Source organism: Panthera pardus, unplaced genomic scaffold (assembly GCF_024362965.1).
Source record: "Panthera pardus isolate Hobbes unplaced genomic scaffold, ASM2436296v1 HiC_scaffold_8, whole genome shotgun sequence".
Lineage (NCBI taxonomy): Eukaryota > Metazoa > Chordata > Mammalia > Carnivora > Felidae > Panthera > Panthera pardus.
The window spans coordinates 157,416,138-157,429,300 of record NW_026527013.1 but is presented as its reverse complement, the minus strand read 5'-3'; the positions used below and the strand labels follow the sequence as shown (position 1 = coordinate 157,429,300).

Here is a 13,163-nt window from a genome sequence, read left to right as displayed (position 1 = left end):
TCGGACACTTAACCAACCGACTGAGCCACCCAGGTGCCCCAATTTAGTCTTACTTTTAAAGTGAGACTCTACTTAATGACCTGTTTATTACTGTGTCTCTGTACTCTTGATGACCGGAGCATGGATTCTACCCAACTGTGTTTTATTTCTGGGAATTGTCGAGACCACTGGTTTCTGGTGATCATCCTAGCTTTTCATCTTCTATTAAAATTGGTCCCCTCATTTGGGGAGACCACAGATCTCTGACTTTTCCCTCACTGTGCGGTGGGCTAGAAACTGCCTCCAGAAAGAAAGCTGAGGCAATAATACAGCTCATCTCACCTGTTCCCCTTTTTCCAGCAAGTACTGTCCTGAGCTGCCTATTTTCTACTGTCCGGATACCACTGTTTGACATATTTTGTCTGGTTTTCTAGCTGGTTACAGTGGTTACAGGTTAATTCCCGTAGCACAGACAGTGATAGCAGTCCGTATATTTTAATTTTTTAGCCACATAATTTGCATTGCTGATACTGAATTAGAGCAGTTACAGAATTAAATCTTTTGTTTGTTCGCTACCTAGAATGAAATATACTTTCAGCAAGTCTCATGATTTTGTAAATGTGCCTCTTTTTATCACTTCTCTATTCATTGAAGTAAATCACAGGCCTTAAAAGTTTAAGTTGAGCTTGCTTAGGAATTGATAGCTTATGGTGTGGAGTAACTTTGCACGGCACTCACACTGCTATTTGATTGTCAGGCAGCTCTGGGTGGGCATATTTCCAATAAGGGCCAAGATTTTGGGAGAACTAGGATTGCATCTTGTGAAGGGAATGTAGCAAGAGGAGGAGGAGGAAACATTATGAATCTGTGTGACATCTATGTATGTTGCTTCCTATCTCTCAGACTTGGCTTTCTACCATAAAATTAGGATGTTAAAAATCAACTTTGGGGCACCTGGGTGGCTCATTTGGATAAGTGTCCGACTCTTGATTTTGGCTCAGGTCATGACCCCAGGGTTGGGGGGACTGAACCCATGTCAGGCTCTGTGCTGAGCATGGACCCAACTTAAGATTCTCTCTCTCCCCACCTCGGCCCCTCTTCCCTGGTTGCACGTGCTTTCTCTTTCTCTAAAATAAAAAGAAAAATCAACCTTATGGGACTATTATGAAAATCAACTAAAATTTTACTAATTAATAAGTATAAACTGCATGAATGAAATACAGAGACTGGCATATAAGAAGGATTCAAAAAATATTTCCCGAAAGTTTTCTTCTAGGGTAAGAGCCCTCAGATCTTTCTCCTTTTTGTACCTTTTTTTTTTTTTTTTTTTTTTTTTGGCTTTTTCTCTAATTCAACTTTTTTTTTTTTTGCAAAGTTATATTTTTCCCCTATCATTTCTGTCTCCTCACTCTGTCCTTAATCTTTATTTTAACTATGCGATACAGAGATTTTTATCTATATTTCCATTGTTGTTACTTTTGTTTTTTCTAGGTATTTCAGTTATCTCATGTAGTTATTCTATAGTTATTTCATTAAAATCTTAAAAAAAAAACCCATCCTCTGAGATCAATCAGTGTCAACAGCTTAAAATGTATGAACATGTCTACAGGTATTTGCATTTTTTTTGAATTTTATTGTTTTAAAGCACACTGTTAATACTAAAACTTAAAGGATGCATCAAAATCTGTATTAAAAGAGAAGTCTATAGTAATAAAATTCTATATGAAAAAAAATCTCAACGTTACACTTCAGAGAAGTAGAAAAAGAACAAACTCATCCCAAAGTTAATAGAAGGAAGGAAATAAAGATTAGAACAGGAAGAAATGAAAGAAAAACATTTAAAAACTCAGTTAAAGTAAGAGTTGTTTCTTTGAAAAGATAAAAACTAAATTGAAAATCCTTACGCAGTCTAACCAAGGAAAAAAGAGACAAGATTCAAATAAAATCATAAATGAAGAAGACATTTTAATTCAGTGCCACAGGAAAAAAAATCATAAAGGACTATTATGAACAATTATGTGCCAACAAATTGGACAACCTAAAGGAAATAGATAAATTCCTAGAAGTATACAATAAAGCATACCAAGACTAAGTCAAGAAGAAATAGAAAGTATGAACAGATCAGTAACAAATAAGAAGATTGAATTGGTAATCAAAAACCTCCCAACAGGAAAAGGCCAGAACGGATGGCATCACTGATGAATTTTTCTATTTTTTTAAAGAAAAATGAATACAAATACTGCTTAAACTCTCCCAGAATACAGAAGTAGAAAGAATGCTTCCATTTTTTAAAAATCAAGTCAGCATTACCCTGGTATAAAGCCAGAGATCCTAAAAGAAAACTATGGAACAATATCCCTGTTGAACATGTATAAAAAATCCTTAACAGAATAGCTAACCAAATTTGAAGAACACATTAAAAGAATCACACACCATGACATGACCAAGTGGGATTTAACCTTGCTATGCAAGGATGGTTCCACATATCAACAGGTTACACCACAGTAACAGAATAAAGGACAGATCACATTATCATCTCAATAGATACAGGAAAAGCATTTAACAAAATTTAACATCCTTTTGTGATTAAAAACTCTCAAATTTCCTCAACATGGTAAAGTGTGTATGTGGAACACCTACAGCTAACATCATACTCAGTGGTGAAAAACTGAAAACTTTTCCTCTAATACCCGGAAAAAGGCAAGGATTCTCACCTCTCACCACCAATATTCAACATAGTACTAGATGTCCTAGCCAGAGCAATTACGCAAGAAAAAGAAATAAAAGGCAACCAAATCATAAAGGAAGAAGTAAAATGAGCTCTGTTTGCAAATGGCATGATCTTATATCTCTAAAACTCTAATGACTCCACAAACACACACACACGCACACGCGCGCGCACCCACACCACACACACACACACACACACACACACACACACACACACACCAAAAAATAACCAAAAAATCTATTGGAACAAAAAAACAGCAAAATTACAAAATCAGTGCCCCCAAATCAGCTGCATTTGTATACACAAACAAAAAATTATCTGAAAAGGAAACTAAGAAAACCATCCCATTTACAAAATCATAAAAAAAAAAAAAAAAAACCTAAAAGCTTAGGAATACATTTAACCAAGGAAGTGAAAGACTAGAACACTGAAAATGATAAAATGTTAATGATCTTATATTAACTGTTCTTTAAAAAATTTAATAAATAATAGGAAACTTTGGAGGTGTTGGGTATGTTGATGATGTAGGTTGTGGTCATGGCTTTATGGGTACGTCCTTATCTCTAAATTTATCAAGTTATATATAGTAGTTATAAGCAACTTGTATGTAAAAACAGGGTAAGAACATAGACATTTTTCTACAACTTGTTTTTTTTTTTTTTTTTTTTACTTAACATGGAGTAGGCATTTCCTCTGGGACAGTTGTCAACTCTAGGATGAAGTCAACTAATCTTCAAGCTGCCTAATTTCCCTGTTAGGGTACACGATATTCTGTTTGACCTCTCCTGTATTATTGAAGATTTAATTTTTTTCTCCTTATTATTATCGTACAGATACCCTATGTAGTATATTTTTGTAGGATAGATTCTCAAGTGGGGTTGCTGGTCTGTAAGTTGTATTCCACTCAGGATCCCAGTAGTCTGTGCTTTTATTTAGCCTAGCAGCACTTGTTCTTCCTAATTTTTGACAAGTTCTTGTGTAAGTCAGTATCCTAGTATTGCTTTAATATTTATTTCCTTGATAAGTAGTTACCATGTTTTCATATACTTAGTGCTCTTTGTATTTGTTGTGTGACTTTTCCTTGTGTTAATAGCCTCTGACGGTTTTTCTGCTGGATTTGTTTCCTTTACCACCTTGGAGTACTGTTTTATTTATATATATTTTAATGTTTATTCACTTTTGCGAGAGAGAGAGAGAGAAAGAGCACGAGCAGGGGAGGCACAGAGAGAGAGGGAGACACAAAATTTGAAGCAGGCTCCAGGCTCTGAGCTGTCAGCACAGAGCCCGACACGGGGCTCAAACCCACGGACCTTGAGATCATGATGTGAGCCAAAGTCAGACACTTAACCGGTTGAGCAACTCAGGTGACCCTGGAGTACTATTTTCATATTACATCCTATTTTCATATATATATATGAAAAAAAATATATATACACACACACACACATATTATATATTTTGCATACATAAAAATATTACTATTTTATAAGCACATTGGTACATTTTTATACAGTTTAATAGGATTTGTCACTGTGTGTTTTCTGTTTCCTCAGAATATCTTTTGTCCAAAATTATACAACTATTTAAATATTTCTTGACATCTTTATTACATTTAGAGACTTATTTATGAAGACAGTTGAACTAATTGCTTCTAGATACACAGTCGTTTTTCCTTATTATAGTTTGGACCCCCCCTCTTTTGCCCCCCTCCCCTTATTTAAGTTACGCAGTTTTGCAGAGAATGTTAGCTCAGATCTTTGAATGATGACATCATTCATCATAACATCATGTCTCTACGTCCCCTCCTTTCTTTAGATGGAGTACCATTTTTTCCCTTGTATCTACAGCCATACTCTTTTTCAACAATGTTCTCAAACAGTCTTCTAACATTCCTTTAATCAAAATCTCATCCTTTTTTTAGCAACCAGTGCAAAGTGTTCCCCCCCTGCTTTGGTGATCCATTTGTAAAATACACAGGTTGACCACGGGTTGACCACATTAACACTGATGATTCAAACCCCTAGGGGAGTGACGTGGTTGTGTACAGAACTTTCTCCACGATGAAGTCTTTTTCCGTTTCCTTAAATGTGCATGCATGTGTGGAAGGCTATGGATGTAGTTGTCTGAGATCAAAGATGGGGCTGCCTGGGTTTGAATTTTGGCTGGAGCTCTCATTAGCCTTATAACAGGCTCCTTACTTAGCTTCTCTAGTAACATTTATTTTAGCTGGAAGCTTTAAACTGTGCTTGCTGTGTACCAGGATTTTCTAAGTGCTTTACATGAATTAACTCATAATCTCCACAACTGCTGTAGAGTAGCTTCATTTTACACGTGAGGAAATGAAGCTCAGACAAGCTCAGTCATTGGGACAAGCTGGGAAATAATGGGCCAGGCATAATAGGAAGTTGGTAATAAGTGTTTCTTTTCTCCTGCTTCTTTTTCACTCTTGTCTTCTCCTGCCTCCCTGTCTCCCCCTTTTCCTTCCTACCACCTTTCCCCATTCTGCCCTACCCTGTTCTTTTTACCTCTCTCCATGCCCCTCCGCCTTCTCCTCTATCTTATATCCTTATCAACATCTCTGTACTTGGCGCTCACACATCATGTTTAGGGGTGTTTTCTAAATATATCAGCCTCCCTGTTGATTATTACATGTGATGGATCTTTAGCTCATTAATTAATCTCTGCTCCTTTTGAACTCTGTATTTTGTTACTAGTGAGTGGCCAAGTACGATAAGAGTTAAACGGAAAAATCAAAGGAGGCTGCACCATTTATGGAGCGTTCGGAACACCTTTTAGTACCAGCCGGCCAGTGCCAGTGGAGGGAGGATCTCAGGATGAGGTGTACCGGTCTGATCGATGACAACAGTGAACAGAGGTGTGGTCAGTGGAGAGAGAATTCCACCTACCCTTAGTCAGTTGCTTGAGCAATCAGTCCCCAGAGAGCTGTGAAAATAATCTTCCCGTGTAAACTGTCTTTTATATCATGACATCATGCTTCGACATCTGTGAAGTGTCATCCCCAGTGTTTCTTCAGAATGCCGAAGCACCATGGCAACCAGTGCCTCAGAAATGTGAGGTGGGCTTTTAATTGCTTGTGTCCAAAAGCACATTTCAGGAAGTTTCAAAAACTACGGTATTCTGAGGAAAAGTTTACAATTACCGCAGTCATCTCAGCATGTATACCAGGTGTATTTTGGGCATGAGCCTTCTTAGAAATAAGAATCTTTGTTCATTTTTAAAGCATGCATGTTGTTGTAGAGAAAATTATATTAAAAGCTAATCAAAGTTCGTCATCCTTTATCAATGTAAGTTTGTTTTCCTGTTAATATTTTATATGAAAATATAAGTAAATCTGTATGATTGCTTTCCTTCATGATTCACAGTGTACAATAAAAAGAGATCTAATTGTCTTTAAAATTCTATATCCTAAGGGGAGAGAGATTCAGCTGCCTGTGTGTATCAGTTTTTATTTTTCATTTTTATTATTGTCAAAATCAATATGATATTTGGAAACTGGCAAATTGATTCTAGGTATCTGAGGGACTAAAATTTGTAGAGCCATGTAAGTCAGTCTTGTGGCTTGTAAACACTTCTCACAGTTTTGGAGGCTGAGAAGTCAAGGTCAAGGTTTAGCATATGATGAGATCTACTCCCTCGTTCATAGATGGCTGTCTTCTTACTGTGTCCTCATATGGCGGAAGGGACAAGAGAGCTGGGGTTTCTTGTACAAGGGCACTAATCCCATTCACATGGGCATCACCGTTCTGAGCGAATCACCTCCTAAAGGCCTCACTACCCTGTAGCATCGTCGCATTAAGGGTTAAGACTTCAACATACACATTTCAGAGGTACACAAACATTCAGAACTTAGCAAGCACTTAAAACAATCTGTGACCTGTATGAGCTTTGTTGTATGGGTTATTGAATGTTGGCTGATGGAGGCATTTTAAAGAAAGTTTAAAAAATCAGTGAGTTTTTGCAACAGGAAAAACAATGAAGAAAGAGGAAATGGGCTATTTTTAGTCTTCATATGGGTAGGGTGCAGTGTATTTACCTAAATATGTCTAAAATGAAGTTGAAAGTAATGGATGTGGTGGCATACACGTTTTGAGGAGACCAGTTTACAGGAAAATGTTGAAACCAGGCAAGTGACTGAAAACTTAGGTACTTTCCAATTCTGCCTTATTCTGAAATAAACTATTGTCTTTTCTGTATGCTTGATATTCAGTGAATATGGCTGGAATCATTTAATGTAATAGTTTTATTAAATACCCCAAATTTTAATAGTTAACCATCGTTGGTTAACAAGAACAAAAAGGAAACAAAACCCAGCACTTTATGCAGTACAGACCAGTGTGGTAGAACATTCTTACTGTTTGTTCTAGGAAGACCTGTAACTCTGAGAAGACTTAACACAGGTTAGTAAGATGAGGTTAGACCTAAGAAGTCATATTTCCAATTACGTTAAAACCTTGAAAAAAATTTGTATGAAAGAACAAGGTTAGTATTGGGTTTTTCATGTTCATCTTTATTAATTTTTAATTTTTTAATGTGTATTTATTTTTTAATGTGTATTTGTTTGCACACGAGCAGGAGACAGACACAGAATCCCTGAGCTGTCAGCACAGAGCCCAACACGGGGCTCAAACCCACAAACCATGAGATCATGACCTGAGGTGAAGTCGGATGCTTAGCCGACTGAGCCCCCCAGGCGCCTCTCAGCTTTATTCATTTTATCCTGAGGGCATACACAAGGTGTTCTGCGTCTAGTTTCGTTTTATCTCTGTCCCCAAAGCTCTAATTCTTACACCTTGGCCCTGCAGTGATGGCCAGGTCCATTGTCCTGTGCTTGTAGCTGCACACCACGGGTGAAAGAGGAGGAAATAGGATTTTCCCCCTCAATTTATTAAGTGGGTTGTGGCAGGTTACTTCCCCCTCTTGCAAGAGTCTCTGTGGAAATTTGATGAGCCTGAATCCTAAGCCCCACCCCACTGGTATGTCAGTAAAATCTCTCCGGGAGCCTCTGTCTTGGCTTTTATGACTTAAAGATGTCTCCAAGTCCTGAGGCTTCAACTCTTTTGACATGTAATACTTAGCGAAATGAAACTTTAGTCTCCATTTAGCCAGAGATCTAGTCCATGATATAGCGACTTGGCCCTCTTGAAAAGACACACAGAAGTTTTATTATTCTTTTGAATCAGAACAGTTAGATAAATGTCGGCAGATCTAATTCTCATGGTGTGTGAAAAGAAGAATATATCTGTGGATGAAAGTAAACATTCCCTTCTTTACATTATATATATTTTAGAGACTCAGGAGGCTAGGGCTTTTTGTTAGAGCACTGATAAATCCAAGGAAGCTTAATTTTTCCACACTGGGAAGAAATTCTACCAGGTCATGTGAATGTTTTATGTAAAGTAAACGATGGCAATGTATGTAGAGTGAGGTAGGCTTTCTGGATGAATTCTGAAAAAATGTAAATGGTAGAGAAGAGAAATAAGATACTCATGATGTAATTAAAAACTTTTACTTTGGGGAATTCTCTCCCTCTGTCTAGTAACTGACTTGTGTAGTATTTCAAACTTGTCTGGAAGCCTCCTGTTCCTAGAAATGTGTCAATAGGATATTTGGAAAATGTGTCTGAACTGATTCCGGCTCTAAAGGGAATGCCTAATCCTCTTCCTCATCAGTTTAAATTTGTTGAAGTTGTGGACTTGTGTGAGGGCGCAATAATGTAAAAGTTTGTATATATGTAGAAAGTAATATATAAAGATGGAGTCGTGATGTTAGGGTTTTTGAACTGGGACTTTTTCAAACCAATAATCTTCTTTAATCTCTATTTTTTAAAGCAGGATAAATATTGACTGATAGTGTGACTAACTTGATGAATTATGTAGAGTTACTCTTAAACATACCATATAGAAACCAAGAGCATAAGACATCCTATTGGGGTAGTTTTTCAAGGATAACCAAAAGTAGTCTTAATTAGTTGACTTACTTGGAACTCTTTCTTTCAGCTTTTTGCCTGAATTCATCAGTGGAGACTTTGATTCTATTAGGCCTGAAGTTAAAGAATATTATGCTGTTAAGGTAAACTATAAACTCTTTTTATATTTAAGATCTCTTATGATTGCTTTTCCTGTGTTCTTTCTGATGTCCTTGATGTATGCATAGGGGTTTACAAACTGGTTATTAAAAAAAAAATTATAGCAATTGTAATGCACATTTAAATAGAAATTTAGAAATGACAAGTGGAAACCCAGTCTTAGAAATTCTGTCACCATCAGATGATCGTGAATGCTTAGTCCTTTAAGCATATGTATTTTAAATGAGTTTATCGTTTATGTAGGCTCATTTAATAATAGGCTCATTTAATACTCTTGCCTACAACCTCATTAGTTAATAATATTTTTCACAAATCATTTTTAATTTCCTTTAATGAGTCCACTGTATTTAATTTAACCAATTCCCAATTTATTTATATTTAAGTTTGGAGTCCACTATATTTAATTTAACCAATTCCCAATTTATATATATTTAAGTTTTATCCATTTTTTTGCATTGTAAACTAATAAAAACATCCTTGCAAACTGAATTTTCATAAAAATGCATAATTACATGTCCCAGAATTTGAGAACCATAGTTTTTTCTGTAATATTTAGTTTTCTTGAAACTATTATTACTCTGTTCTCAATGAAACTATTCATTACAGCTTGAAGTTAATAATGACATACAGCTTATTAACGTGTTTATGTTATCATTCCTATTGTGCAAATATTCCAGAGATCCTTGTCCCTTATAAATGATCTAATTGAAAACGAAAGAAGACACGTAGGAGTGTATTGCGGTAATTGATCATTTGAACTTTCGCTGGTTTTAGAGGACAATGCAGAGTTTTTAAAACAAAAATTATAGCCTCAGCAATTCTTGCCGCACACCGTTATCTGTGTTATTCTGAACTTGCATTAGCAAGTCCTACGTGTTTGTAAAAAAACAGCAGTTACCAACACAAAAATTTAAATTCTTTATGAGGCTTGGGGACGGATGAGATCAATTCAGAAAGAAGGGAGGAAACCTTTCATAGGAAGGAAAGAAATAGGGAGGGAGGGAAGGAAATAAGGGGAAAAAGAAAACACTTGATTGCAGATGGGGACACAGAGGTCGCCAGGTTATAATGCATTCGCCGTGGTGATAGGGAATTTCTGGGGCCGGCTGCGAATGCGGGTCTGTGCTTGTTCCCTCTGCCCACCAGCTGATCAGACTCTCTATCAGCAAATGAAGACTGTTCCCAAGTCAGCGTTTGATATTCATGCTCAATTACTTTAACATTGGCATCTTTCTGTTCATTCCCCAGTCTCACTTCTCATTAACTCCATACCTCACCCTCGTTGGGATGGACAGCCCTCAGGCTTGCTTACAATGCAGAGTGTTATAAATTCATAGACGTTAATCATATTTTTGGAAGCAGAAGAAACAGCAGGAGAGGCAGGGACAAACAGACTTAGAAACACGTTGAAGATCTGGCCAGATGTGACTTTCCTCCTCCTCTCTGAAATGCTGCTGGCTTGCAACAACTGGAAATGTCCATCTGATGATTCCTATCCAGGATGGGGGAAGTAACAGGAAATAAGGGGAAGCCAGCCTCTTAATTTCTTACTGCAGTCAAGCATAAAGGAAAGTTTTGACTTATTACTATTTGATGAATTTCTCTTATATTTCCTACTTCAATCTTTTAACTTCAAAGCTAATTTATATGTGTTAAGATAACATTTTTAAAGTAAGCATAGCTCATTTTCTAATTCCTTCATTGCGTAGTTAACAAACTGGTTTAGTACAATCCAGTTTTTTCAAGTATATATGGGAACTCACTTCTGATCTGTTCCCAGAGGGTACCAGTGATGTCTTTTATGTAGCTAATGTGCCCTGTACAACACATGGTGAGTGTTTGGCTACAGTGTTAATAATGATGCTAATGACAACAAGTTAATGCAGCGTCTCACGATTCTTATAAGCCATTATCTCCAATTTAGGCAGTATTGAAGCTGCTCTTTTACAAACAAAAGAAGGTTATCTCTGCTTTCAAATACACTCCTCCCACCCCACCTGATCTGGGTTTTCAGTGCAGCTGAAACTGGGGCTCTAGTAAAGAAAGTAAAAAAAGAAATTTAGAACACTAAAGGTTTGTTAAAATTTTAAAGTGCGTTTTGTAGCCAACATTTACTCACACAATTTTCCCCCAGTAGATATGTCTTTGACTTATCGAAAAACCCAGCGTTACATGATTATATAAAACTTGAAATTGGTCTGCCTGCTTTATTTCTGAGAACCTAAAATATAAAGTACTTGATTTGTCAGCTTTTAAATAATATATCCCACATCTTGCCATCTTTATCAGTTGTCTGTTGTGGAATAAATTATCCTAACATTTAGCAATTAAGAACAGCAAACTGTTTTTATCTCCCATACTTCCTCCAGGTGAGGAATATAATATGGAAGTCAGTTAACTTGGTGCTTCTGGCTCAAGGTTTCTCATGAGCTGGGATTTTCAGTCATCTCAAGGCTCCACTGGGGCTACAGAATTCTCTTTTAAGATTACTCGTGGTTGTGGACTGGTCTCCTGGGCTATTATTTGTCACTGGTTCTTGATTGGAGGCATCAGTTCTTTGCCACTGGGCTGCTCACACCATGGCAAGGAGAAGGGAAGGACATACAAGACAGCCAGCCCAGGACAGAAGTAGCTATCTTTTTTATGACCGAACTTCAGCAGCGATTGACCATCTTACCATCTCTTCTGCCAGGTGCCGTTAGTCACACAGACCACCTCTGGTACAATGTGGGATCAGATTCCACAAGGTGGTCAACACCAGATGGCAGGAATCCTTGGTAGCCATCTTGGAGGCTGATTACCGCACCATCTTACTGACTTTGTTCTGACAAAGCCTGAGTGTTAGGCAGTGGCAAAGTTGTTTTCGTGATGTCATAATACATTCTTGGTCTTTATATATAAGAAGGAAGAAGAAGACTTAGCCTTTTAGAATTCGCTGTTTGATTCTTTACATGCATAACCTGCTTCAAGCAAAGTTACATTCAACAACCAAAACACTAGTCTTTATGTTCATATTCCTTAATTATTTATTCCTTTGGGATTTAGACAAGTTGGGGGCAAGCTCTGGTCCATCACTTAATTCTATATGGCCCATAGGAATGCATAGGGTAGGCCTATCTTAATTTATTCCATAAAACTTTCCTTTTCAGATAGAGCTATAAAATCTTTGTGTTTCTCTGTGCTGGCTCAGTTCTTCCTTGCATGGTTCATGAATATTAGCTCAGATTGAGGAATGTCTCTTACAGATTTTCCCCTTGATATTTTTATGTTTATTTATTACTTTCTGACTCAGTCAGTGTGCCTTGACTGAAGGCTAGAATCACCTATTTCAACCTTCTTAATTATCCAGTCAGTCATGCCCACATTTATTTCAGTTTCTTGAGAACTTTTGAAGAAGCTGTTATCTCCTGTAACTCCCTAGACGCTTTGATTGACGTATAGTCTATGGTGTCTTCACTAGATATAGGAAGGGGGATTTTTAAGGATGCTTCTTTCATATCAGGAGATTAAAGAACTGGTTGCTGTATTTTAAATGCCTTAAAAAGCCAAAGAATAACAAGGTTTTTGCAGATATGTAGGTGTGTAGGATAGAAGTAAATATATGGTAAATATAATGATAAAATTGCACAATAATTAGGGGTGCCTAAATTATTAGGCTCAGTTGCTTAAGCATCTGACTTCGGCTCAGGTCGTGATCTCGCGGTTCGTGTGTTCGAGCCCCACATCAAGTTCTCTGCTGACAGCTCAGAGCCTGGAGCCTGCTTCAGATTCTGTCTCCCTGTCTATGTCTCTGTCTCTGTCTCTCTCTCTCTGCCCCTCTCCTACTCACACGCTTGCTCTCTCTCAAAAATAAATAAACATTAAAAAAATTTAAATACAATAAAAAATTAAGCAATGTTATGTAGCTCAGTTTCCTGATGAAAAAACAGGCCCATAAAGTTTAAATGACTCAAAAGAAAATGGTAGAGCCAGTCAGAGGCAGCTCTTGGGTCAATATCCATGTTTTCTATAAAAAACTGGGATTCAGCTAATACTACTGGTTTTCAACACTCTGTATCTTTGGCCCGTTGGGCAAGTTGGTTGCACAAGGTGTTTAGTATCCATGGGAATGAATGCCAGTATCACCGTCAAAGTGGTAACAGTCAGTGTGTTCACATTTCTATCTTGTCACTCACTCCTACCCTCAGCTCTGAGGTGGCAGTAGTTGGGCCAGACCAAGAATGACCAAACAAACTGATCAATTATTAAGTTACATAAAAGCCCCTAATAGGCCCTAGGATTGAGCCAAGATAGAGCATTGAAGAACCAAATCGATTTGGTAATAGAAAATTAGCAAGGGCATGGGTA

At 37.3% G+C, this 13,163-nt stretch overlaps 1 protein-coding gene and 1 long non-coding RNA gene across 6 annotated transcripts in view; one reads left to right on the top strand and one right to left on the bottom strand.

Annotated features, from left to right (window-relative positions):
- TPK1 (thiamin pyrophosphokinase 1) overlaps window positions 1-13,163 on the top strand; it is a 347,870-nt gene that overhangs the window by 156,943 nt on the left and 177,764 nt on the right. For all 5 annotated transcript variants that reach the window (XM_019453102.2, XM_019453094.2, XM_019453103.2 and 2 more), the window contains one exon: window positions 8,728-8,800. In XM_019453102.2, the coding sequence (XP_019308647.1) occupies window positions 8,728-8,800 (73 nt within the window). The remainder of the gene's footprint in view (window positions 1-8,727; window positions 8,801-13,163) is intronic.
- LOC109269210 (uncharacterized) lies at window positions 9,732-11,649 on the bottom strand. Its single transcript, XR_002080985.2, has 3 exons — window positions 11,494-11,649; window positions 10,936-11,037; window positions 9,732-10,308 (listed from the first exon to the last, which is right to left on the bottom strand). It is a non-coding gene; the product is annotated as an uncharacterized LOC109269210 (long non-coding RNA).